Source organism: Typopeltis vanoorti, chromosome 23 (assembly GCF_054136105.1).
Source record: "Typopeltis vanoorti isolate ZY-2024b chromosome 23, IOZ_Tvanoo_1.0, whole genome shotgun sequence".
NCBI classification, from domain to species: Eukaryota; Metazoa; Arthropoda; class Arachnida; order Uropygi; family Thelyphonidae; genus Typopeltis; species Typopeltis vanoorti.
In genome coordinates, this window is record NC_143571.1 from 47,006,678 (window position 1) to 47,033,474 (window position 26,797).

Here is a 26,797-nt window from a genome sequence, read left to right on the forward strand (position 1 = left end):
TAGACACCACACCTAGTCTAGAAAAAAATATATAAATAAATGTTTGTGTGTGTGTGTATATATATATATATATATATATATATATATATATATATATATATATACACACACACACACACACACACACACACACACACCAAGACTAGAAAATACCAGAGGAAATATCTTAAATCAAGTAGAGAGTTATATATATTTAGGTCAACTAATTACAGAAAATGGAAAGTGTGATAAGGAAATATTAAGAAGGATAGGAATTGCTACATCACCCTTCAGTAGCATGAAAAACATTCTGACCTCAAGGGAAATTCACACAAAAACAGATTAGGCTGTCCAAGTGCTACATAGGGTCAACACTGCTATATGGAGCAGAAACCTGAACAATATCAAAATATTGTGAAAATAAAATAGGAGCCTTTGAAACGTGGATCCTCAGAAGAATCCTTAGAATCCCATGGACTGCCAAAAAAAAACTAATTTAGAGATGATTGGAGAAGATAGGACTGTTAATAACCATTAAGAAAAGGAAAACCACCTAACTTGGTCACATACTAAGTCATGAATCCCTACAAAAAACTAGCAGGAACGATACAAGGAAAAAGAAGAAGAATAAGACAAAGAACAGACAGAATGGATGAGAAATATTAAGGACCGAACCTTTTTGTCTTATGAAGAATGTAAAAGAGAAGCACAAAACCATACATGGTGGAAGCTCATGGTAGTCAACCTCCTGGAAGTAGATGACATCACAGACACACACACACAGTCTAGCCATAAATACTCTTACAACTTGAACAGCACATAGACTTTTAATCTATCAGTAAATCAGTTAAAGCTTTCAGCACATACAATCACATGTATAAAATGCACATAGCAGAATTTGCAGCTGTGTGCATGCAGCATATTGAAATGTTCCCCTTTTGCCTTCACTCACATGTGAAGTCTGTCAGGCCATATATCGATGGTGGAATGCATAACATCCAATAGAAATACTGCCACTGCTCACTCCAAATCTTTCTTCTTCTTTCAGGCTACTCTCTCTCAAGCTCTGACTTCAATTTGAAGTCCAACAACTTCAGATTGGGACTTCAAGATGGCTAGTCAGATGGTGATATGTTGGTCAGACACATTTGCCTCCAACTGTTGTGTGGTCCACTGCCTACCATGAAACAAGGTGTTGTCCAGGGGCCATACCACAGGTTTCCAGCACAGTGTTTTGATGCACTTTGGTGGAGGTTTTGACCCCTTTCTCACAGAAATGCACTTGGATATCCCCCACACCACCACCACCACATACACACAAACCATCACTGACGTGGGGTGACTATCTCTCTGAATCCTTGGTGCTATGGCATGTGCTGTGTGACCATCTGGGACATGTACCTGATCATTTTGACAGTTAAGTGACTCTTCAGTGGTGAAAATCTTCTCATCTGGTAAGAGGATATCTCTCTGTCTGTTGTTTGCATACCACCGGAGAAGTGCTTCGATTTTACCGCCCTCTGCCACATAAGTTGTTGTGTCCAATAGAACAATGAGAGGCTGTCACTCCCAGGTCATCAGTTAGTACACATGACATTGTTCTCTGCAAAACATTTATCTCTCGCCACATCACTTTCTGTGTTCTCATAGGATTACAGCAGAGGCATGCCTTCATAACAGTAACTTGCTCACGTTTTATAACACAGTGACGGCTGAACTGGATAGGGGTAATGGGTTTACAGTGATACTACTGGACCTTGCCAAGGCCTTTGACAGGATACCACATGGAACCCTAATCAGTAAACTGGAGCAGATGGGAATAGATATAGGGTTGGTGAGATGGATAGGAGGGTGGTTGAAAGAGAGATACCAGAGAGTGGTTTATTCAGGAGTGGAGTCTAAAAGACGGCTCACGTTTTATAACACAGTGACGGCTGAACTGGATAGGGGTAATGGGTTTACAGTGATACTACTGGACCTTGCCAAGGCCTTTGACAGGATACCACATGGAACCCTAATCAGTAAACTGGAGCAGATGGGAATAGATATAGGGTTGGTGAGATGGATAGGAGGGTGGTTGAAAGAGAGATACCAGAGAGTGGTTTATTCAGGAGTGGAGTCTAAAAGACGGCTTGTGAATAGTGGTGTGCCACAGGGCTCTGTTCTTGGACCACTGCTTTTCGATTTGTTCATCAATGATATAGGAAAGGATTTGAGAGGAAGTGTTCACTTGTTTGCTGATGATGCAAAGTTGGGTAGAGCAATTGTGAGTGCACAGGATGTCAAAATTTTACAGGATGATTTGGATAGTTTGAAATACTGGGCTAGGAAAAATGGATGTCAATTTAATGTAGCAAAGTGTAAGGTTATGCACCTTGGGGTGAAAAGAATAGCAGCAGTATACCGCATTGGTGGAACCTTACTCCAGGAGATTGACGAGGCCAGGGATTTGGGAGTGTTGGTGGATAGGAAATTGAAGTTTAGGGGGCACATTGCAAAAGTGACTAAATCAGCTCATCAAATCACTTGGCTTCTGAAAAATACTTTAACATGCAGAGACAAACAAGTTGTTGTTCCTCTGTATCGAGCCTTGATAAGACCCCATCTGGACTACTGTGCCCAGTTATGGGCACCAGGGTTTCTTCGTGATGGGGAGGAAGTGGACAGGATCCAGAGACGAGTAACCAAGATGATAGCAGGTCTGTGGAATGAACCTTATGAGAATAGGTTGAAGATTTGTGGGTTGCAGAGATTGGACAATAGGCGAAGGAGGGGTGATATGATTGAGACATTCAAATTACTGAAGAGTTTCTATAAGATTGATCCAGAAGATATTTTTGAAAATATGACTGGTGGTGGGAGGACTAGGGGCCATGCATGGAAGCTGGGCAAGAGCATAGTTAACAAGGGTGTTAGAGGTAGGTTTTTTACTTGGAGAGGGGTGAATGAGTGGAATAAGCTTCCAGAGTCTGTTGTGGGTGCTACGACCATGAATGAGTTCAAGGCAAGGTATGATAGATACTGTGTCAATGTCGAATAGTTGTTCTTGACATGATGTTAGGGCCTCCCTCGATGAGTCTGTCGACTCCTTGGAGTTGCCCGGAACAACAACAACAATAATAATAATAACCCTCACAAACTGTTGCGTCCTAACATAGCATGATCGACCTGTTCTTTAGCTGTCAGATACGTCTTCTGTATCTTTATAATGGTCAATAGTCTGATACACAAACAGCCTACTGATCCCGAGTGTTTTTAGTGTGTTGAAAATAACAGGTGACTGCATTTCAACCTTATGAAGTGCAATTACAGCTAAAGAGTTATCATACTCTCTCCAGTGCATGTTAACTCATACAACTAGACGACTCTCTCTACTGATGAACACATGAATGTTGGCTGTACACAGCGCCACTAACAGAACTGGGCTTACGAAGTTCTGTAGTGTGTAGCAGTGCTGGAGTGTGTGGAAGTTTTAACAGTATTTATTGGCAAGATTGTGTACACACACACACACACTGAACTGAATTAAACCAAATAGTAATGCTTTAGGAGGATTCCAAGTCAGCTAGTTAATAATCTTACTGGAGTAATGGTATGTAGGCAGTGGTGAGCTATGGAAATTTTAACAAAGGGATCGCATCGTCGAGAAAAAAGAAAAAAAGAAGCCATATTTCACACAAAAACTATTATTAATACTGTACAAATTCTAATAAAAAAGTAAAAGAGGACAATCAACCTCTAAAGGCTATCATTTTTAAACAAATATTTGTTGATCTAAACATAAAATATTTGTACACAATCAACTGTGTTAATATATCTTACATAAGAAAAACATTTTTTAACTATCAAAATATAATAATAATGAATTAAATAAACTTTAATATATACTTTCCGATATTTCGGCAAACGTCACGTTGGCATCTTCTTGGGAACTTATTACAAAGACAAGTGCACACAAGTACTACATAACAGCAAATGAGAACCGAAGCTAGGAAGCTAACGTTTTCCTAAAGTCGTGATGGTGCCCCCTGCCTTGCTATATTGGTAGTTCGTGGCCTTTGAGCTGAAGTTCTTCTTATAAATGTTTCCCAAACTTGGGGCAGTCTCATGCATCCAAATTTGTTGAGGTTTGGCATGTTCCTAAGGGCTGAGACTTATTCCATGAATAGTCTTTCTTATTTGAACTTGCTGCGGTGTATTACTGTGGCTTTCTTCCATCTTATTCTGTGGCGAGTATCCAGAGCGTGGTCTGCAAGCCCAGAGTGGCTGTACTTGTGAAATCAGATGTAATCCTTGTGTTCTGAGATTCTGATATTTGCTGTCCTGCCTGTTTGGCCAAAGTCGGACAGTTTACAGCTGCAAGGGACCTGGTATATACCAGGTAGGTCTAGTAGTTGGTCTTTAGTGGAGCAGATAAGGGATGCCAATTTTCTATGTGGTCTGTAAAAATTTTCTTAAAATTTTGTTGATTTTTTCCGAGGTGCCTCGGATGTAGGGAATGGTGATGGATTTAGAGTAATCTTTTTTGCGAAGGGGGGGATGGTGGGTTGTGGATAACTGGCTTAAGTATTTTTTGGATTTGGGGGGGGGGGGTAGCCATTGGCTGAGAAAATGTCACGGATGTGATTTAGTTCAGTGGTTAGGTCTTGATCATTTGAACAGATTATTTTTGCCCTGTTGAATAGTGTCTTAATAACTCCATATTGTTGTGAGGGGGAGTAATGGGATTGTTGGTGAATGTGTCTGCCTGTATGGGAGTTTTCTATAAACTGAGAAAACCAAGGTTCCATCAGGTTGGCGGGTGACTAGTGTATCTAGGAAGGGGAGATTATTGTTTTCCTCTTTTTCCAGGGTGAACTTGATTCTAGGGTGTTGGTTGTTTAAGTGTGTTAGGAAGGAGAGGAGTGAATCCGGGCCATGTGGCAAATAGCAAACACATCATCAACATAGCGAAGCCATATGGTAGGTTTTTATGGGGCTGGGTTTAACTCATGAAAAAAACATGACTTGACCACCTGTCACAGACCACATAGAAAATTGGCATCCCTTATCCGCTCCACTAAAGACCATCCACTTCCCCTAGACCTACCTGGTGTATACCAGGTCCCTTGCAGCTGTAAACTGTCCTACTTTGGCCAAACAGGCAGGACAGCAAATATCAGAATCTCAGAACACAAGGATTACATCCGATTTCACAAGTACAGCCACTCAGGGCTTGCAGACCACGCTCTGGATACTCGCTGTTGAATAGTGTCTTAATAACTCCATATTGTTGTGAGGGGGAGTAATGGGATTGTTGGTGAATGTGTCTGCCTGTATGGGGGTTTTCTATAAACTGAGAAAACCAAGGTTCCATCAGGTTGGCGGGTGACTAGTGTATCTAGGAAGGGGAGATTATTGTTTTCCTCTTTTTCCAGGGTGAACTTGATTCTAGGGTGTTGGTTGTTTAAGTGTGTTAGGAAGGAGAGGAGTGAATCCGGGCCATGTGGCAAATAGCAAACACATCATCAACATAGCGAAGCCATATGGTAGGTTTTTATGGGGCTGGGTTTAACTCATGAAAAAAACATGACCACCTGTTATAGACCACATAGAAAATTGGCATCCCTTATCCGCTCCACTAAAGACCATCCACCTCCCCTAGACCTACCTGGTGTATACCAGTTCCCTTGCAGCTGTAAACTGTCCTACTTTGGCGAAACAGGCAGGACAGCAAATATCAGAATCTCAGAACACAAGGATTACATCCGATTTCACAAGTACAGCCACTCAGGGCTTGCAGACCACGCTCTGGATACTCGCCACAGAATAAGATGGAAGAAAGCCACAGTAATACACCGCAGCAAGTTCAAATATGAAAGACTATTCATGGAATCAGCCTCAGCCCTTAGGAACATGCCAAACCTCAACAAATGGATGCATGAGAATGCCCCAAACTTGGGAAACATTTATCAGAAGAACTTCAGCCCAAAGGTCAAGAACTACCAATATAGCCTGCCAAGGGGCACCATCAGGACTTTAGGAAAATGTTAGCTTCCTAGCTTCGGTTCTCATTTGCTGTTATGTAGTACTTGTGTGCACTTGTCTTTGTAATAAGTTCCCAAGAAGATGGCAACATGATGTTTGCCGAAATATCGGAAAGAATATATTAAAGTTTATTTAATTTATATTTCTAGTGTACGCTGTCCATTCCTTAATTATTAGTTATCATGTATAACCAGCGTATAAGCCTCTCAACAAGAATAATAATAATGAAGTCTTTTATAAAACATTTGATTGGCTACCAGAAGGGAGAAGGATAAAGATAGCGCATGCACTTATTTTATTTTCAAACTTGGGCGCTTTTTTTTTTTTTTTTGAAAAAATTAAAAAAGTAAATAAGAAGAATAAGGGGCTCGCAAATTTGATAAAAATTTAACAAAGGGCTCACACGAGCCCCTTATAGCTCACCACTGTATGTCTGTGAGGAGAGAAGTCCATATTCATGGTTGCAGAGGAATCAGGTGAAATTCACAACTTATTTATTTATTTATTCTTATGGCAAAAGGAATACAGAACAGCTATAGGTCAATGTCCAGTCTGGAACAAAGCCTCATCCGTCACCTCGTGGATGTCCTGTAGGCCACCACTGTGAAATTGGTGCCTTGGGCAGTCATTCACAATATAAGTAATCGTCTGAGCCACGGGAGAACAATCACAATAAAGGTGGTCTAACAGCCTCCATTTATGTAGTATTTAGCCACATCTGCCCTGGTTAGTTCTGATTGTTGATTGATGACCAAATCTTCCTATGAAGAGCAAAACCAGGCTGCAGAGCACAGGGATCTTCTACCAGGATGTCATTTGTTGGGAGATTGTTGGACCAGTATTCTCTCCAAATGTCAGGTTTTGATGGCAGGGCAGCTGAAGAGAGTTCGTCCATGGACCAGAAAGGCTTTCTAGATGTTAGACGAAGACTAGGTGGATTTATGAGAGTCTGGTGCAGGAGTTGGTTGCTCGTTGCTTTATTAAATTCTTTAATCGAGGCTTGTCTTCTCCGTATGTTTGGTGGAGCAATGTTAGATAGGACAGAGGGGTGCTTCTCACTGTCCCACTAATTGTGCACATGGTAGAGTTTAGCTGGGTGTCTATAATATTAGTGTGTGCACTTCTTTCTGAGACAGGGGCACAAGATTCTGCTGCAGAGAATGTGAGGGCTAGTGCAGATGACCTTAGGACTTCAGCACCACAACCTCAGGTTGTTCCAGCAAGTCTTGAAATGATATTGTTTCTCATTGTAATTTTGTTGGACAGGTTGGTGATGTGCCTTTTATAAGTTAGACTTCTGTCCAGGCTCACTCTAGATGTTCAAGAGTAAAGGGGATAACACAGAGCCTTGTGGGAGACCGTTGTGAAGGAATCTGGGCCTGCTCTTTTTGCCGATATGGACCCAGATCTTTCTGTTGGAGAGAATGGATTCAAAAAGCTGGAAAGTGTTTTTTATCCTCATAATATTTCCTAGCTTTAGGAGGAGGCCCCTGATCCAGACTCTGTCATAAGCTGATGTTAGGTCAATGAAAAGTGGGTCCAGATTTAAGTTTCTTCTGGAAGCCTGCTTCAATCTGTGCTGTCAGGGCCAGGACCTGGTCACAGCAACTTCTTCCCAGCCTGAAGCCAGCTTGTTCAATCGGGAGTGGTCTTTCGATGAGTGGTGAAATTCTTTCAAAGAACTTAAAGTTGGAGCAAAGCAAGGAGATAGTTTGTAGATTTTTGACATCATTTGGATCTTTCCCTGGGTTGGGCCTGGCAATTATTTTGGCTTCCTGCCACAGATTTGGTAGTTACCAGTCATTATAATTTTTGAGAAAAGGGCAGAAAGCCATGTTTGGCCTTGTTGACTGAGATGTTTTAGAAACTTGGGGAGGATGCCATCCACTCCTGCATCCTTGCCATTCTTGGTGAGTTTTAAGGCTACCTGTACCTGTTCCCGAGATACTGGGTGTACAAGTTCAGGAAGCTCAGAGCCCGCCTTCAGGACTTGTCTGATGGAAGATTGCACAGTAATTTTCCTGATAGAGCTGTGATGTATCTTGGAGGTTTTCGATAAATGATTAGCCATTTGATCAGGAGTTTTGTGTGTTGTTGGTTCTGCCCCAACTAATTTTCTCAAAAGTGACCAGCTTTTCTGGCTAAATCTGGTGAAATTGAGCTCATGAATGGTTGAGATCCATCTTTCCTTTCTGTTTTTTTTATCCAGTGTTACTATGAGCTCCTTAGCAACAGAGAGGTCCATATTCATGATTTGCAGAGGAATCAGGTGAAATTCTCCACTAAGTATGTGTCAATAAAGAATCTGTTACTGTAATCTATGTCTCTCACAATTTGAACTCTTGTTAAACAGTAACTAAGAAAATTCAAACATCATCATCATCATCAAATTCCTGCCATGTACCCTCAAGGGGTGTACTGGATATGATAGTACTACATGAAAAATTTACATCATTACTAACTTCCTATCTACAATTTTCCTCCAAATCAGTCTGTTCCTTGTCAAGACTCCAACATTATCAGATCTTATATTTCTATCATCTAAGGCACTTTGTACCATATCAATCCACCTATATCTTGGTCTTCCTCTGGGTCGTTTTCCTGCCAACCTGGCAGAGAACACTTGTTTTGCTAATCTTTCCTCGCCCATTCTTTTTAAGTGACCATACCACCTGAGATTAGCTCTGCTAACACATTCCTGGATGCTGACAATGTCAAGTTCTTTCCTAATATCCTCATTTTTAATATGATATTGCCATTGATTGTCTGTTCACACCTCTAATCTTGCTCAGGACTCTCATATCTGCTGTCTCTAGTCTTTGGTCAAGTGTTTTACTTCTGACCCAGCTCTCAAATCCATAAGTTAAAACTGGTTTTAACTGGTTTGGTTAAAATTCAAACATAAGAGGGGGGGAAAAGCAAATTTCCATAAACCTTCCAGATTCACTAAAAAAGGGAGAAGAATGCCTTAATTCCACCATCAGCAATGTTGATTTCCATCTCCATTCTACAAAACCACTTTATTTTTTCTAATAGAAATTGAAACATATATCCTTGTCTATCCTTTAGATCTCTTGTTCATTACTGACTGCTCCAAGTATACTGTGGATGTTGTTTAAGTTTAACACTAGTTACGTCTGAACTTTAAGCAGTTCAGACGTAACTAGTGTTTATCTATTTTACTCGAGGAACAACAGCCACATATTATAACATAGAATTAAAGTCAAAAGGCTATTTTTCTGGCAACCTTAATAATAATGAAGAGGATATAAATCCTTTGATGTTTATGCCAGTAAGCGAAACTCTAAGAACTAGGACTAAGATCTATGAGTTTCATACTGAAAAATTTTACATTATGAGAAAATATCAAGGATAGTGAGGGAGCTTACTCCACCTTTGACACGAGTTGCCTTGGTGTTGTACTACCAAGTGGTTACTTACACTTGGATGTGCCGATAGTTTTTCGGTATGAAACTCATAGATCTTAGTCCTAGTTCTTAGAGTTTCGCTTACTGGCAGATAAACATCAAAGGATTTATATCTCCTTCATTATTATTAAGGTTGCCAGAAAAATAGCCTTTTGGCTTTAATTCTATGTTATAATATACATGCACACCTTTATGGCATTCATATAGTGAAGGTATGTAAGTTCTTTTCACTTGAACCTTGTTATCTTCCAGGTCTACCTACTCACTGATGAGACCTCAAAAAAGGTTGAAACCGGTCTGGGTGGTGACCTCTCCTCATAATGTAATTACAGTATTACATCCCCTAGGGGCTGTATTTTTACATTATGAGAAAATATCGAGGATAGTGAGGGAGCTTGCTCCACCTTTGACACGAGTTGCCTTGGTCTTGTACTACCAAGTGGTTACTTACACTTGGATTTGCCAATAGTTCTTAGAGTTTCGCTTACTGGCAGATGAATGTCAAAGGATTTATATCCCCTTCATTATTAACAACCACATATTGTCTGGCATTATATAAGGATAACAAGTTGAATGACATTTGTGAATTTTGTGGTTCATTTTCTTGTCATATTGCTGTTTTCAATCTTCTTATCCAAACATTTTTATGAAACATATCACTGAAGCAATTAATGTTTAGTTATAAACATTCATTCCTCATTCTGGTATAAATTCTTATCACTGTCAATTATTCATTCTTTGAGAAATGTAGGCTGTGCAAGAAATCAGGCATATCCCTTTTGACTTGCATCAGAATCTCCGAACAAGATGAGATCTCTCTTCTTGGGATAATTCCAGTCTTCTTGACATAAATATATTACAAACACACTTCCTCATCTTTCAATAAATTAGATTAGATCTTTGATTCAAGGCTTGCCTTTTCTGAACAGCTGTAAACTGTGCACAAATTATTAACTCATTCAACCATCAAATTCTGTTCTGTTAAATTTGAGATGGTGCCTGTAAGATCTCCCTAAAAATACTTTACTCAGTGCAGAGGAGGGCAGTTAGGTGAATTGATTAATGACAGATCTGTCATCATTTCCTCCAAAAGATATTCCATTTCTATTGATTGCATTTTCATTGCCGTGGTTTCTATATTAGTACCCTGTTATGGTTTAAAAAAAAAAAAAAAAAAAAAGATAAACCTCATCATCCAATTATAGTCTAATCTACAAATATTTGCAGAATGTTAACAATTTGTGCTCATAGACAAATTCATCTGCATCATAGACAAATTCATTGCATAACTCTTCCTTATGTGATAGGAATTTCAGGAAGATTTCCCACTAAAAAAGTTTACTCACTACTTAGCTGCTCACTGATGAAGCCTCAAAAAAAGGCTGAAACCGGTCTGGGTAGTGACCTCCCTCCATAATGTAATAACAGCATATATTTCCTAGGAAATGTGTTTTTACATTATGGAAAATACCTAGAATAGCGATCAGAACTTTACCCACTTTGCTGTGAGTTCTCCGGTATTGTACCACGTACTAGGGTCACTTGCATTAGCTCACGCTAGTGGTCGCCGATACTTTATAGTTTACTATATTCGGCATGAAACTCTCTGATTCCAATCTTTGAGTTTCTTATTCAGTTTTAAAACAATGTGGTATTTAATATCCCCTTAATTTTAATAATGCTTATATCACCGAAATGAAGCTTATTAGCTCTTTATATTTAAGTAAAAAAGTTTATTTCTATTTTTTTTTCTGATTCAAAAGTTACTTTATTTCTTTCTGTATTATATGAATCTTCCTGCCATTCTTCAAAAATAAGAATGGAAAAAGATATGTAATGTATCCAATTTAATTGTCATGGAAATTCAAGACTTGTGGACCATGCATTTTTATTAAAGTGAAAAAAGAAAACCAGGATCAGCTTTTCACTTTACAACAAAAGCTGGTCCTGACAACCTCTATTTATCCTAAACCCAGCTTATTACTTTTATTTTCTTACCCTTTTCTCAGATTTGCTTGCATAAATTTTATCTAGATCACTCAGTAGGTAAATTCGTACATTCAGTTCTATTTTCCTTTTTATAATATGGTATTATAAAATCTTTACTCCAATCATCTGGAATTCGACTTTCTGACCATGCCTTTTAGCAGCCACTATGAAACTTCTCCATATTTGAACATTTCTAGTCAAATGCCATCTTCCCAGTTGTCTTTCTACATTTATTTCGATGGCTTTTTATACCTCAGATATTGATATACATACTCCTGATGTCATTCCTCTTGAATATTTTTTGTCACTTCTTGTTTGATTTAACAAGCTTTTAAAGTAATTACTCCAGACATTCTAGAATATCTTCAGTTTTAATGTCATCTTTATCATCTCTGATTCTTTTTACAATACTCTTTCCTCCATTTCCTAGCATCTATCGCATGACCTTTTGTTTAGCTACTCTTACACGTTGTTTCACTTTCTTTCATTTTTCCCTGTATTCTCTCAGAGTGCCTTTTGCATCACTTGTCAGGATCATTTGATATGCTCTCTTTTTTTCCATGATTGCTTCTTTAACAATCTGAGTCTACCATGGAGTTCTAATTTTCCTATCCATGCAAACAACTTTAACTTTTGTCTCTTTAGTTGAATAATGAGCAGTTTCTTCACAGTCTGCCACTGAGTCTCTAAGGTTCATTTCTTTTTAGACTTTTGTTTTTTCTTTAATAATATTTCAGCACACATTTCACTTTTTTACTGCCCAACTTTGATACTTTCTTACAATTTTTTTTTTTTTTTTTTCAAAATGTTTTTACCCTGTTAAAACTAAGTGGCACTCATTTTCTGTTTCAGATTTTCTGTATTGGTATACATATCACTAGACATTAAATTAACTTGAGAGAAAAGTGTTATAATTTCTGAATGAGTCAGGCAAATATGCATTTGTCCATATATATTATTGCAGCCTGAACTTACAATCATGTAAGTATAGACCGCTATAATATGTATAGATTTAAAGGGTGCAAGGGACAACTATAGACTTTTGCTTATTATATATTATAGTGATAAAATTATTACTTGTATATGGGAAATATGACTTCTGAATTTTTTCAACCTTGGTATTTCTTCCAAGTCTGACTCTTGCTAATGAGACCTCAATAAAGTTCGAATCTGGTTTTTCCCATAATGCATAGCATTATACACATCCAAAAGAATGTGTGTGTGCGTGTGTGTGTGCGCATGCGTGCGTGCGCTCATGCTTTGAATTATGGGATACTAAGGCGATTGAAGTGAAGTCTTGTTATCCTTGTATTATGTATATTAGCCTTATACAAATAGTACAGTCATGAAGAACCTTCATGCACAAACTTTGTTTGCTACACTTGAATAAAGGATTAAACCAAGAATATAATTTCTTGGCATCTTTAATTTATAATAGAATCACTGTCAGGCAGTGGATCTTAGTAGTTTCATACCAGTCAAAATGTAATTGTCAGTAAGATATGTTCAAAATCTAATGATATACCTTGGGTTTCAGGAATGAGCTGAAGGGTGAAATTTTTTTTTTTTTTTTAATTTTCCAGTTTAAGTTTTATTTCATCTATATTCAATGTCCTCATCTCTTTCAATGCTAGGTTTTTTATGTTCCTCCTAACTGCAAAATTTGCAAAACTGTACTTTTTACCATGGGTGAGCTAGGATTTTTTATTGTTATTTTTTAAATAATGTTTATAAATAGATTTTATTTTTTTATTTTTATATTTTTGTTTATTTTTGCATAATTCAGAAACTTAATTCTAGAGACCAATGCATGGAACCTTGGGTTTCAGGAATGAGCAGAAGGGTGACATTTTTTTTTTTTTCTTTCTAATTTTCCAGTTTAAGTTTTATTTCATCTATATTCAATGTTCTCATCTCTTTCAATGCTAGGTTTTTTGCAAAATTTGCAAAACTATACTTTATTATCATGGGTGAGCTAGGATTTTTTTATTGTCATTTTTAAATAATGTTTATAAATAAATTTTATTTGTTTATTTTTGCATAATTCAGAAACTTAATTCTAGAGACCAAGCATGGAACCTTCTCATGCTGCTCAGGCCTCCATTAAGTGGAATAGTAGTCCCACACTGCAATGAAATTCATATCACACCTTAAAGACATTCATAAACATCTATGCTTATAGCTGGAATTGAACCTACAGTCTGTTGATTAGAGAGTGGGTATGTTGACTACTTGGTCAACCATTCTGGCCAAGTGCACTAACAAATGAACTTAAAAAAAGGAAAAAATGTGGTTTAGGAAGTGATCGGATATTTTTTTTTTATATGAAACCCAACATATGAGAGGTCAGAAAAGCTGTGACACAATAGTCACATGTATGTATGTATGCTTGTTATTGAGAAAGTAATAAGAGCTGAAAGTCATAGGTTTTGTGGAAAAAGAGTGTGGCAAAAAGTCTAATTTTTAATCCTCTAATAAGTACACAGTTGTCTGTGTACTTATTAGAGGATTATGGAGGAATGGTGTTGGTTAGTTCAACAGAATAATGTCCATTAAAACCCCTATTTAAAATTGACATACATTAACAAGGCAGGGAGAATGCCACTGAAGGGAGTTGCTAGGAAAAAGGGGGGAAAGTGGATATATAATAAGCAGGTTGTCTCTCTTCTGGATGCAGTAGAGCATTTTGAAAGTGGTTTTATGTGCACCATCTCAAGTGTTGAGAATAGTATTATAAGATCATGTAGATTTGGATTTATAAAATGTTAAGAGTTATACAGGAGAGAAGAGGTGTTTTGAACAAAAATGAATACCAAGAGTTTGGAGGCTATGGGTGTGATGTGTTTTAGCCAGGATAGGCTCATCTAAATATCTACTCAAGAAAAAAAATCTGACCAGCAATTACAGTATTATCAAAAGTAAAGAAAAATGGTGCAAGATGAACTCCCTTCCAAGAAATAAGATAAGATTGCACTTTGATAATATTGAAATTCACTAGGCTTATCTTTATCCAACTAATGAATGGTGAAAAGATCAGAGTTTTTAGAGTATTTGTTATACAGGATCTTGAAGATTTAATCTTATGAGAACTATAAGGTTTTTGTGAATGAAGAAGAGAGATAGAAAATACTATGGTCATTAATATATAATATTAATGACCATAGTATTTCATAAGACATCCATCCTGAATGACAACGCAATTAAGAGTGAATTGTGGGAACAGTGACATGAATAGGACCTGTAAGATGGAGCAAGGTCATGAAAATAGTTACGGAGTAACTATTACAACAGTAGTACAAATGTACTACTGTTGTAATGAGTAACAGTAGTACAAATGTACTAGCAATTACAGTATTTTTTGCAAAATTTGCAAAACTATACTTTATTATCATGGGTGAGCTAGGATTTTTTTATTGTCATTTTTAAATAATGTTTATAAATAAATTTTATTTGTTTATTTTTGCATAATTCAGAAACTTAATTCTAGAGACCAAGCATGGAACCTTCTCATGCTGCTCAGGCCTCCATTAAGTGGAATAGTAGTCCCACACTGCAATGAAATTCATATCACACCTTAAAGACATTCATAAACATCTATGCTTATAGCTGGAATTGAACCTACAGTCTGTTGATTAGAGAGTGGGTATGTTGACTACTTGGTCAACCATTCTGGCCAAGTGCACTAACAAATGAACTTAAAAAAAGGAAAAAATGTGGTTTAGGAAGTGATCGGATATTTTTTTTTTATATGAAACCCAACATATGAGAGGTCAGAAAAGCTGTGACACAATAGTCACATGTATGTATGTATGCTTGTTATTGAGAAAGTAATAAGAGCTGAAAGTCATAGGTTTTGTGGAAAAAGAGTGTGGCAAAAAGTCTAATTTTTAATCCTCTAATAAGTACACAGTTGTCTGTGTACTTATTAGAGGATTATGGAGGAATGGTGTTGGTTAGTTCAACAGAATAATGTCCATTAAAACCCCTATTTAAAATTGACATACATTAACAAGGCAGGGAGAATGCCACTAAAGGGAGTTGCTAGGAAAAAGGGGGGAAAGTGGATATATAATAAGCAGGTTGTCTCTCTTCTGGATGCAGTAGAGCATTTTGAAAGTGGTTTTATGTGCACCATCTCAAGTGTTGAGAATAGTATTATAAGATCATGTAGATTTGGATTTATAAAATGTTAAGAGTTATACAGGAGAGAAGAGGTGTTTTGAACAAAAATGAATACCAAGAGTTTGGAGGCTATGGGTGTGATGTGTTTTAGCCAGGATAGGCTCATCTAAATATCTACTCAAGAAAAAAAATCTGACCAGCAATTACAGTATTATCAAAAGTAAAGAAAAATGGTGCAAGATGAACTCCCTTCCAAGAAATAAGATAAGATTGCACTTTGATAATATTGAAATTCACTAGGCTTATCTTTATCCAACTAATGAATGGTGAAAAGATCAGAGTTTTTAGAGTATTTGTTATACAGGATCTTGAAGATTTAATCTTATGAGAACTATAAGGTTTTTGTGAATGAAGAAGAGAGATAGAAAATACTATGGTCATTAATATATAATATTAATGACCATAGTATTTCATAAGACATCCATCCTGAATGACAACGCAATTAAGAGTGAATTGTGGGAACAGTGACATGAATAGGACCTGTAAGATGGAGCAAGGTCATGAAAATAGTTACGGAGGTCAATCAAGTAGTACAAATGTACTCCAGCATTAATAGAAAAAGAAAGTCGGAAAGGAAACTGGCAATCCAATTGCAAAGTGCTGAAGGTTGCTTGGTAAGGAGTTCCCCTGTTCCACATCTGATCAAACACTATAGAAATTTCGAGAATGGTATCAGTTTCCCCAAATCTCTACATAGCTTTTGTCTCTCAAGGTATGCAACATTGGCTCAGAGGCATGCTGTGGAATGAGAATGGTGGAATCTTTCTGGTGACATTTCTGCTCCAAGGGACTTACTTGGTCCAGAAAATATCAGGACTATTGAAAATTTTTCTGATATTCTTTTAGTGAAAGGCCATTTGAGGATTTTGTTATGAGCAGTTTATGTGAGAGAAACAAAGGAGGAGTCCCTTGCTTCTAGTCACTTGAGCAGAAGGTAAGATTTTTATATTTGGCTCTTACAAAATCTACTTTGGATTTTTTTTTATTTAATACTTAAAAATTCCTGAAAAGTCACGGCACTCTTAAAATTGTTTAAGTTAAAAAGAAAAAGCTCAGCTATTTTTGGCAGTGCAATAGTCCCTTATGTAACACCTAGGCTAAAAAAAAAAGTTAAATTTAAATGAGACTTTAAATAAAGGATATTAATTTTCATACCTGTATGAAATTTTTTGACGATACAGATGGTAAAAACTTGACATTAGACTTGATCAGAGCCAAGACAGTATACAATTAAAAGTGATGAGCACAAGGTATCGACAACTGGGTGCAGAGATATATTTAGATAAATGAAAACACCTAAAACTCTGATGGTAAAATAAACACCAGAAAGATGAATTATGCAAATGTTGGATTTGAAAGAACTAAGAATAAAAAAAAGGAATGAAAACTTGTTGGGGCAAGTGCTGGCCATTTTGTTAAAACATCATCAGATGCGGATAGCAAAAAACTAACTGTGAGCTAGCCATGTGTTTTATTTATTTATTATTATTACTATTTATTTTATTTCCGTTTTTAATTATTATGGACTGTAGAGCAGGGGATTGAGAAGCTGGGATTTTTGATTTGAGCCATTGAATGTACATTGGATTTTTATTTTGGACTGCTTTAACCACCTTACCGGCCATTAAAGAGCAAATACGAACCCTCAAAAGCTTCATATCCATCATAAATTTCAATGTAATATAAATGGTATTACAATTTTAATATGCACTTCGCATCCATGGAAATGTGGTATATATACATCCTGGCTGGTAGCGTGGTTAAGATATATATTTGAGAACCAAGATAGAGATAGAAAATCTTGGGTTTTGGTTCGAGTAGTTGTTCATATTGGGAGAGCAGAAACAGTAATCAAACTAAGGAAAAGAGACATAAATAAATCTTAAAGGTCCCCATTTGACTAGTGTAGAGCAAATTATGATGAAGCTGAGATTGGCTAATAGGAGGTTGATCTATAAAAAGGAAATGTGAATGAGAATTGTCAAGAAGAGAGCTAATGTCTACAGCAGTGGTCTCCAAAGTGGTCGATATTGACCCCCAGGGATTGATATAACATTGTTAGGGGTCAATTGGGGGTAGATAGAAAAATATAAGACATCATTATTTGGTTAAATTGGATTACCTCCATCCTGAATGACAACGCAATTAAGAGTGAATTGTGGGAACAGTGACATGAATAGGACCTGTAAGATGGAGCAAGGTCATGAAAATAGTTACGGAGGCCAATCAAGTAGGCCAAAATGACGTATTTGCCAATAAACGGATGAATTTACTAAAATTTTTTATTTTATATATTATTTATCCCTCCTATCAAATATGTAATATTAAGAAGGACCTCAAAAGTATCCCTTTGACGTTAAGCCAATATAATAATATATACCATATTATACATACAATAAACTGTAACTATAAAATAAACAATCTAAAAACTTCTTTTTTGCTTGTCCTATTATGATTACGTAATAGTAAAATAGAGGGGGTCGATAAAAAGTCAAGAAACTCTTGAAGGGGTCGACGGTCAAAGAAGTTTGGCGACCCCTGGTCTACAGTGTCAAGGTAGCATTGGGTGAATGATGAAATCTAGTATATTGGAAAGGAGGTAAATAGTTTGTGAGCAATTAGTTTGGCTTCCCTTCCATGTTAATGAAGTTAGGGGAGGGATGGTGAAATCAACATTCATAGATCAAGTCTGCATGATCATCTGAATTAGAAGGGTGGAATGGGTAAAGGCAGCAAATGAATTCAACAAAATGAGGCAAGGAAATCTTGCCTCATTTTGTTTATCATAGTAGTGGGTAGATCACAAAAGAGATTCAAGGGTCAGTAACCATTTGGCATGGAATTTAGACAGATGGCATTGTGGCATGATGTAACTGGGATAGTTCGGGTTAATAGTAGTTGTAGAGGATACTATTTACATTCTCTGCAACAATTCATAGAAGGTGCAACTGCAAAGGGTATGTTTTGTGATTTTTTGGGTTGGTTTTTGGAGAAGATTTTTTTAACCACACTGCTACTATTATCAGGATTAAAGGACCAATCAGCCTAATTCCCACACAGGAAGTGTCAACAATCGGATTCAAGCCTGGTCATATCAGTGTGCCTTATCAATACTATACTTAGACCTCTTCCACATATGATCTGACAGAGCAGTATTATGTGCCAGCACTTCAGAAGCCTCCTACCACGTTCATATTGCATTCAGTCCTATATGCTATTTCACAGCCAGCCTGCAGAAACTACTTTACTGCTGTACCCTCAATTGGAGGAATCCCTAGTTACATGTGATAAGTAGTCCAGTAAGGCCATTGTACACTATGTTCGGAGGGCAGAAAACCAGAGTCCCTATGGAAGGTATGCTTTTGAAACAGCAGTATTCACCTCACCAGAGGTGAATACTGCTGTTTCAGAGTCTCATTTCTGGAAACAGGCCATATTATGGGAAGATGGGATCACCTTGCCTGGGAAGGAGAGATTATATGGCACATATCACCAACCCATTAATGGCCCAAAATAGTCTTATACTGAGATCTAGAACAAATATTTTTAAATAACTAAATCTTGGTTATCAGATATCCAAGTTGCAAAGTGTAATGTAATGTAATATAATTGTAATGACTTCTTTATATATTTGTCTATATATTTGTATGCATTTTAGTGAATGGGAGTTATAAATAAATAAATATTTATTTTATTTATTTATTTTTAGGTGAACTATTTAGGTCTCTCTCCATCTGCTAGTTCTTTAAATGACCCTCAGAAAGAATCTGAAGATAGTAATATATCTTCTTTAGCTCACTGTTCACAAGAAACTGCATCTACATGTACTGTGGTCTGTCAGCATTCAAATAAATCTATAACTACTGTCTCAACTTCATCATCTTCCTCAAATCTTTCAGTAATTGTATGTGGTGTTTTATCTCGACCAACTACTACATTTACTACAACTTCCATTGCTGCTGTAACTTCTACTCTAACTACAAATACTATTACTACTACTTCTTCATCTGCCACAACACTTGTTACTACAATATTAAATCAGAACTTCAGCTGCTCAAACCCTGGTGATCTAAAAAATTCTACACACTTTAAACCAACTGGCAGTTCTTCTGGTGATCCTTCCGATTGTGCAAAGATATTAACTGCAAATGGAAATAACTGTGCTGATTCTGTAGCAACTCCTCCTTCACAGGTCACTTATGTTAAAAATTTGATCTTAAAAGAAGAAATTAAAGATAAGGATTACAGCATAATTCATCCATCAGATGTAAAGTTGGAGGCACAAGAAAGGCCTTCTTGTCACATTGGTGCAGTGCAGGTAATGTAGATTCTGTTCTTAAAAATTGAATATATAACATTAAAATTAAATATATATGTGTACAGTGTTTATCTGACTCAGTTATCTAGCCTTCACATAACTGAACTTTATTTAACCATTTCTTGAAGGAGAGGCTTTAGTTCATTTGGTATCAATGATGCCCTTTAGTTTGGAAAGTCGGGTTCAAATTCCATCTATAATGCAAAGAATCTTTATAAACCTATGGAACGTAGGATGAATTGCTGCTCTCATATGGAATTCACAGAGTTTTCATCTGGAAACAAATAAATATAACATACTGGACTCATAGTTACTTTGGCTATAATTCAAAACAACCCAATCCATTTCTTAGCATGTAAACTGACTTCTGGAACAGCACTATGTCATGCATTCACTTATCCTTATTTTGCATTACCTGACCAACAGATTGACTTCCCAGCATGACAGTATAAATGAGCAATCTCTGTTCTTATTTTTTTTAAAAAAAAAAGAAAGAGAGAGAGAAATCATCATGGTCATCATTGATGTTTTTTCCCCCATTTAAATATGCAAAGGATTACTTATAATTATGAAATAGAATTCTCAACAACACTATTTCTTTTTCATTGATTGTCTCTTCAAGTAGGATGATACTATCCTGAGGTGAAAAATAATATTTTTGTCCCAAGCACTTGTCATGCTTATTTCAAGAATATCAAAAGGTGTAAAATAGCTTTTTTTGCTCCTGCCCATGAAAAGTTAATGGCAAATCTAAGTAAATTTTACAATATTATCTATCCCACTATACAAGATTTGTACTATTGGATCTGTAACATTTTATGTAACCTACTCATTGACAGGAATATTATTATAATCTATATGATTATTATTATTATTATTACGTGATACCTCCAGGAGTCCAAGGACTCATCGCAGGAGGGCACTCTATTCTACTTTGCTAAATACATCGCCTCTCCACTACTCCTTAATTCTCCTACTACGACACCACTACAATCAACGCCATCTACCTCCCCATCATCACCAACAACAGTTTTTTGTCTGTAAATTGCGTGTGTTTTGAAGGCCGATTTGTCTGTATGCAGGATGAAAAACCCGAATTTCCAGAAGAAAAAAAACCTACTATCCCCATATGAGATATGCTAACTTATGTTCAGCTGAAAAAGCTCATATAAGGATTCCCTCATCACTACAAGAATCAAACTATTCAGACCAAGAGTTGTTAGTTTACTTAACAATTCCCAATAACTTTTTTCTTTCTTATTCTGTCAGTTTATTTCAGTTTATTAATGGTAAAACTTTTTACCAATTTCAAAATATAGTTATTAAATAAAATTTTAAAAATCTCCTCTAACTTGAAAATTTGCAGTGAGATAGACTGCTGTAAATAATCTTAAATGAGAAAAATCTATTATTTTAGCTATTCTCCCTAGAAGTAATTGGATCAATCTTCAAATGGATAATCTGTGTGTGTGTGTGTGTGTGTGTGTGTGTGTGTGTGTGTGTGTGTGTGTGTGTGTGTGTGTGATTTTAAAATTAAAATATTTTACATTCACAGGCTATTATTTTAAACTGGAGAGTATTAATTAAAATGTGAATAAATAGTAAGAATCCATAACTTACTGGGCACTTATTGTTTTGTGCAATTTTGTGTGTGTTTTTGAAATTTTAATATTGTTTCCATAATGATGTCTCAGTGACTGAGACGAAATATAGAATTTATTAAATGTATGTTTAATTATTTATATGTGCTGTATTTATTCCTTAAACCTAATAATGATTTATTTTCCATGTTTTTTTGTTACCAAAGTCTTCTCGTGACTTTTGTTTAGCTAGTTTTATATAGTACTTCACTTTCTTACATTTTGTTCTGTATTCTCTAAGAGCATAAGCTGACTTACTGCCAATAAGTTTCGCTATACTTTCTTCATTTCCTTTACATCTTCTTTAACTTCCTAAGTCTGCTATGGAGTTTGATTTTTTTTTTTTTTTATTATTATCTTTGTAAACAAACTCACTACATACCTCTCTTACTGAAGCAATTTATTATTTTTTTTTTTTCGGGTTTGCCAATGAATCTCCAAGGTTTGGTTCTTGTTTTCAAACTCTTTCAAACATTTTTTTTTTTCTTGAATAATTTTTCTGTATTTTAGTCTATATATAGTTCACATCAAAAACTGCTCAACTTTGACTCATTTTAAAACTTTCTTACACACTCTTCTTTTTAATGTGAAATGACAACTTCCAATTTCAAATTGGAAGTGGTTTTCAAATTTCAAATGTGTCTTGAAGCAATTAGAAAACATCACTATCAACAAACTTAGTCAATGAGACGATCATATTTCTTGCATCTTCTTTCCATCATGCAGTTACTAAACTAGAAATCTGATGACAATCCAGAGTTGTTATTCTATCTTATCTAATTTCTTAGCTTAGTGCAGATGATCTATTCTATATACATTAAAATATTTGATTTACTAAAGTGGTATTAAACTGAGTGTATACACCTCAGTCAGATTCATAAAAATTGCACTCCTCTCATGAGTGATGTGCTGGCATTCCAACAGATCAGAGAATATGTAAATTCTACTTGCCAAGAAACTATATCTGTTTAATTATTTACCTAAGTGTAAGAAAACAAAGTTTGCATATGAAGTGTCTTCATGACTAGGCTACCTGCATACAGATGCTGTTGACTTCACATCAGTTGCCTCAGTATCCCATAATGCAAAACACTTCCTTTCAGGCATGTATATCTTGCTATGCATTATGGAAAAGGTCATTACCCAGAGCAGTTTCAACTTTTATTGAGGTGAAAATGTAAATAGATAAGAATGTGTGAGTCTACTGTGACCTATGTGAAGTCTAGCCATTAAAACTACCTTTTTTTTTTTTCTTTCTTTTCTCTCTCTCTCTCTCTCTCTTTCTCTCAGAAAACTACAACTGTTGATTTATTTCAGGCTTACTCTTATGTAATTTATTTTTCAGTGCTTCCTGCTAGGATGACTGTCATTGATTAGTTAATTTTCCTCTTATTAACTACATCTGAAATCTTATTTCTCTATAAATTCTCATGTGGGTGAATGTGGAGCACAACTGAACATTAAGGGTCTTCATTTGATGCGATAATTGTAGAACATCATTATGCACTGGTTGTGGATCGTACACATGAGAGTAGATGGCCTGTAAAGAACTCAAGGAGTCTGGATAAATTAAACATTTTTAGTAACATCTTCCTTTTATGTGTACAAGGGCAAGCTGAATGACATGCAGCTCATCAGACAGATATTACATTCAAGTGGAATCGAACTGGAGACAGAGTGGTCAGAAAATGCAGCAGAACAAACAACAGAGATCTCAGATCTCAAACCATTGGTATAGAAGGATAAGAAATAAAAAAGCTCTGAACTATGTCTATTAAACAGCTGCAGGTCAACTAATGTTGAAAAATGCAATTTGACACAAGACAGAAGAATGGCACAGGAGAAGATTGTAAGAGCTATTGCAGAATGGATGTGGGTAGACACCTGAAAGAAGTGTCTCCATTCTTAAGAGAAAGGGGAAGAGAGGGTTCATTATTGTCAAACATATGCTCAACAATTCAGCCTCATCCATTTGTGGTGATACTATCCCACAGAGTATTCTGTGCATTCAAGTCACTCATAAGATATATGGACTGAGGTAGTTGCAAAATGACATTATCAAGTTTGATTCAAGTTAATTCAGAATCCAATGATAAATTGAACATATTGCAATATAAAATCCTACTAAGAGGTACAGGCGGTCCCCGGGTTACGGACGACATGACTTACGGCGTTCCGTACTTACGAACGGGCTCCCCATAAGGATAATTCATAAGTAAATAATTAAATTAATAATTCGGGAACTAGTTTCTTTCTCCCGTGTAAACAAAACCACACTTCGCCGCATTATTAAAACAGTTATTCCCGTTATTTGGAAGTTAAATTTAAGGGCCTGGGTCACATTTGCCATGTTTGAAGATTGGTTCTTGAACTGTTTTATTCCTGCTGTGAAATGTTATTGTTCGTAAAAAAAATTCCCTTTAAAATGCTACTTGTGCTAGACAATGCTCCTGGATATCCAACATCTTTAGATGGCCTTCATCCTAATGTAAAGGTGTTATTTTTACTGCCCAACATTACATCGTTACTACAGCCAATGGACCAGGGAGTCATTTCTGCATTACTTATGCTTATGGCTTATTACTTATGGCATACATTCCCACAAGCAGTCAGGGCTACAGAAGATAATGTGATGACCTTGAGAGAGTTCTGAAAATTGTAATATCCAGGTTGCCATCAAACACGTTGGAAACATTGGGAGAAAGTGAAGCAATCAACAATTAAAGGGATGTGGAACAAACTGTGCGCTCAATTCTGTGATGATTTACGTGGCTTCACAGAAGACATCGCCAAAGTAAGAAAAGCTGTGGTGGATAGTGGCAATACACTGCATTTGGACATCAATGAAAATGATATCATTGACTTACTAGAGTCCCATTCACAAGAATTAACCAATGAAGACCTTATGGAGATAGAGAAGCAGTACAGAAACATGCAAACACGAAGAATCAGAAATTCCACAGCCAAGAAAGCTTACGACAAAAGAATTAGCTGAAGTCTTTCATCTCATTGAAGCAGGATTTGCTAAGCTTGAGGAGCAAGATCCTTACTTTCAGCAGTTTACAAAGGTTTACAGTGCCATTTATGATGAAAAAAAGAAAAATGCTATGCAAACAACCCTAGATGCCTTTTTCAAGAAACCAACTTCAGTGATAAGCTCCCCTCCTCCATAAACAGAATCAAACCCTGATTCTCTATCACTATCTCCGTCATCATTTTCTAATTAATGTTAGCCTACTTTCTTGCCTCAGAAATGCCCCTTCCAGTAAACAAGACATATCCTTTTTTGAAATTTTTCCTATCTCCTATCTAAACATTTCGTATGAGTTTGTTTTTATGTTCTGTTTGTTTGAATTAAGAGAAAGAGCACAATAGTTTCTGTAACTTATTATTACAGTACAGGGGTATCATTATTATTATTACAGTATTACACTATATTATTTTTGCTACATATGAGCCATTATAGTATTATTATTACTGTATGCACTGTTCATCACGGATCCGAGTTACATACAAGTCCGACTTAATGACATTCTCAGGAACATATCTCGTTCGTAACCTGGGGACTGACTGTATATGTTAATCCTTCTAGAGAACCATATTGTTAAATACTCTGAATCAGAGATAGTTGTGGAATGTTTTCTCACTTCTTTATAACTTACATTATATTTGATAAAAGTTATATCATCATCTTCATAAATTTCCTGATAAGTACCTTCAAGGGGCGTTCAAGCAACTATTGACAGCACTACATGAATAAGTTTACATCATTATTAATGTCCAATCAACAAATTTACACCACATTAGCCTATCATTCGTCAGCATTTCATTATTGTTGTATCTAATATATCATTCTTCTGAAGCTCTTCTGACTGAATCAATCCACCCAGATCTTGGTCTTCCTCTGGATCTCTTTCCTGCGATCTTGGTATCACACTACTGTTTTGCTAACCTTTCATCTCCCATTCTGCTTAGATTAGCTCTGCTCACACATTCTTGAATGGTAACAATGTTTTAACAACGCTAAGAATTTTGATATCAATCTGCCATCTGTTTACTCTAATTTTTCTCAGAACTCTCATATCTGTTCTGTGGTCTCTAGTCTTTGATTGAATGCTTTATTTCTAACCCAACTCTCACATCCATAACTTAAAACTGGTTTGAACACTGTCTTGTATATTAATATCATGTTTTGGCTCATCTCTCTCTCTCTTATTCAATATAAATTTATTCATGTTGAATTTTTTCTTGACAATTATTCATAAGACTATTACACTTTTTTATAAAATCTTTATCAAGTAGCTTTATTTTTATCCTCCTACATGTTTCGCCAATCTGTTTCTATTGGCATCCTCAGGGAATACAAATCAGTAAGCACAAAATGAAGGTTACAGACTAGGTTATAACCGATGGTTCTAAATCATACAAAAATTGGTATTGTGCGTGACAATGTGCGTGTCTCGTTAACGTGATTTATTCGTGATGACTCATGACGTAATTGTTATGAAAGTTCATTTCTTTGATATTTAATGATCTGATAAAAGTTTTCCAAATTTCTGGTAAAATTAGACCTTGATTCTTGTTTAGGTTTTCAGTTTTACGGACGACTGTAGCTGCTTCTTTAAAGGTTCTTGAATGGTAGTTATCTTCTATGTATGGCATAAGGCTCTTATCCCACTCAATGTGATGGTTAGTAGAGGCAAAGTGGCATGAAAGGCCTGAAATGTCTTGTCTGTTATTTCTGACATATCCTATGTGTTCTTTCTTTCTCGTTTCGAAGCTTCTAGATGTCTGACCTACATAACTAATACCACATGAGCAAGGAATATTATATACTCCAGAGTATTTGTAGAATGGGTGAGGATCTTTCGGTGATCTTAAAAATTTCCGAATAGTATTGATTGGTTTGAATGCCACTCTGATCTTGTATGGTTTTAAAAGGTTAGCTAATTTTTTGGAAAGGTTGTTGACAAAAGGAATTGTAATTGTACTGATGTGTTGGACGTCATCACGTTGTCGATGTGGTATATCAGTAAATAGAATCTTGTTATAGAGTCTTTTAGGGTAACCATTTAAAGAAAGTTCTCTGGATATTGTGGTTAATTCCATTAGTAGGTCATCCTTGTAGGTTTTGTATTTGTATATATTTGTATTTATATTTGTAGGTCAACCTACAAATACTGGACGTTACCTTCGTTTCAACTCAGCTCATCACATAGCTCAGAAACTTAGCA

At 36.2% G+C, this 26,797-nt stretch overlaps 1 protein-coding gene across 1 annotated transcript in view; it reads left to right on the forward strand.

Annotated features, from left to right (window-relative positions):
- Positions 1-26,797, forward strand: part of LOC150093819 (histone-lysine N-methyltransferase 2C-like) — a 1,065,326-nt gene that overhangs the window by 779,509 nt on the left and 259,020 nt on the right. Inside the window, exon 52 of the mRNA XM_090412524.1 lies at positions 19,315-19,923. Within this exon, the coding sequence (XP_090268650.1) occupies positions 19,315-19,923 (609 nt within the window). The remainder of the gene's footprint in view (positions 1-19,314; positions 19,924-26,797) is intronic.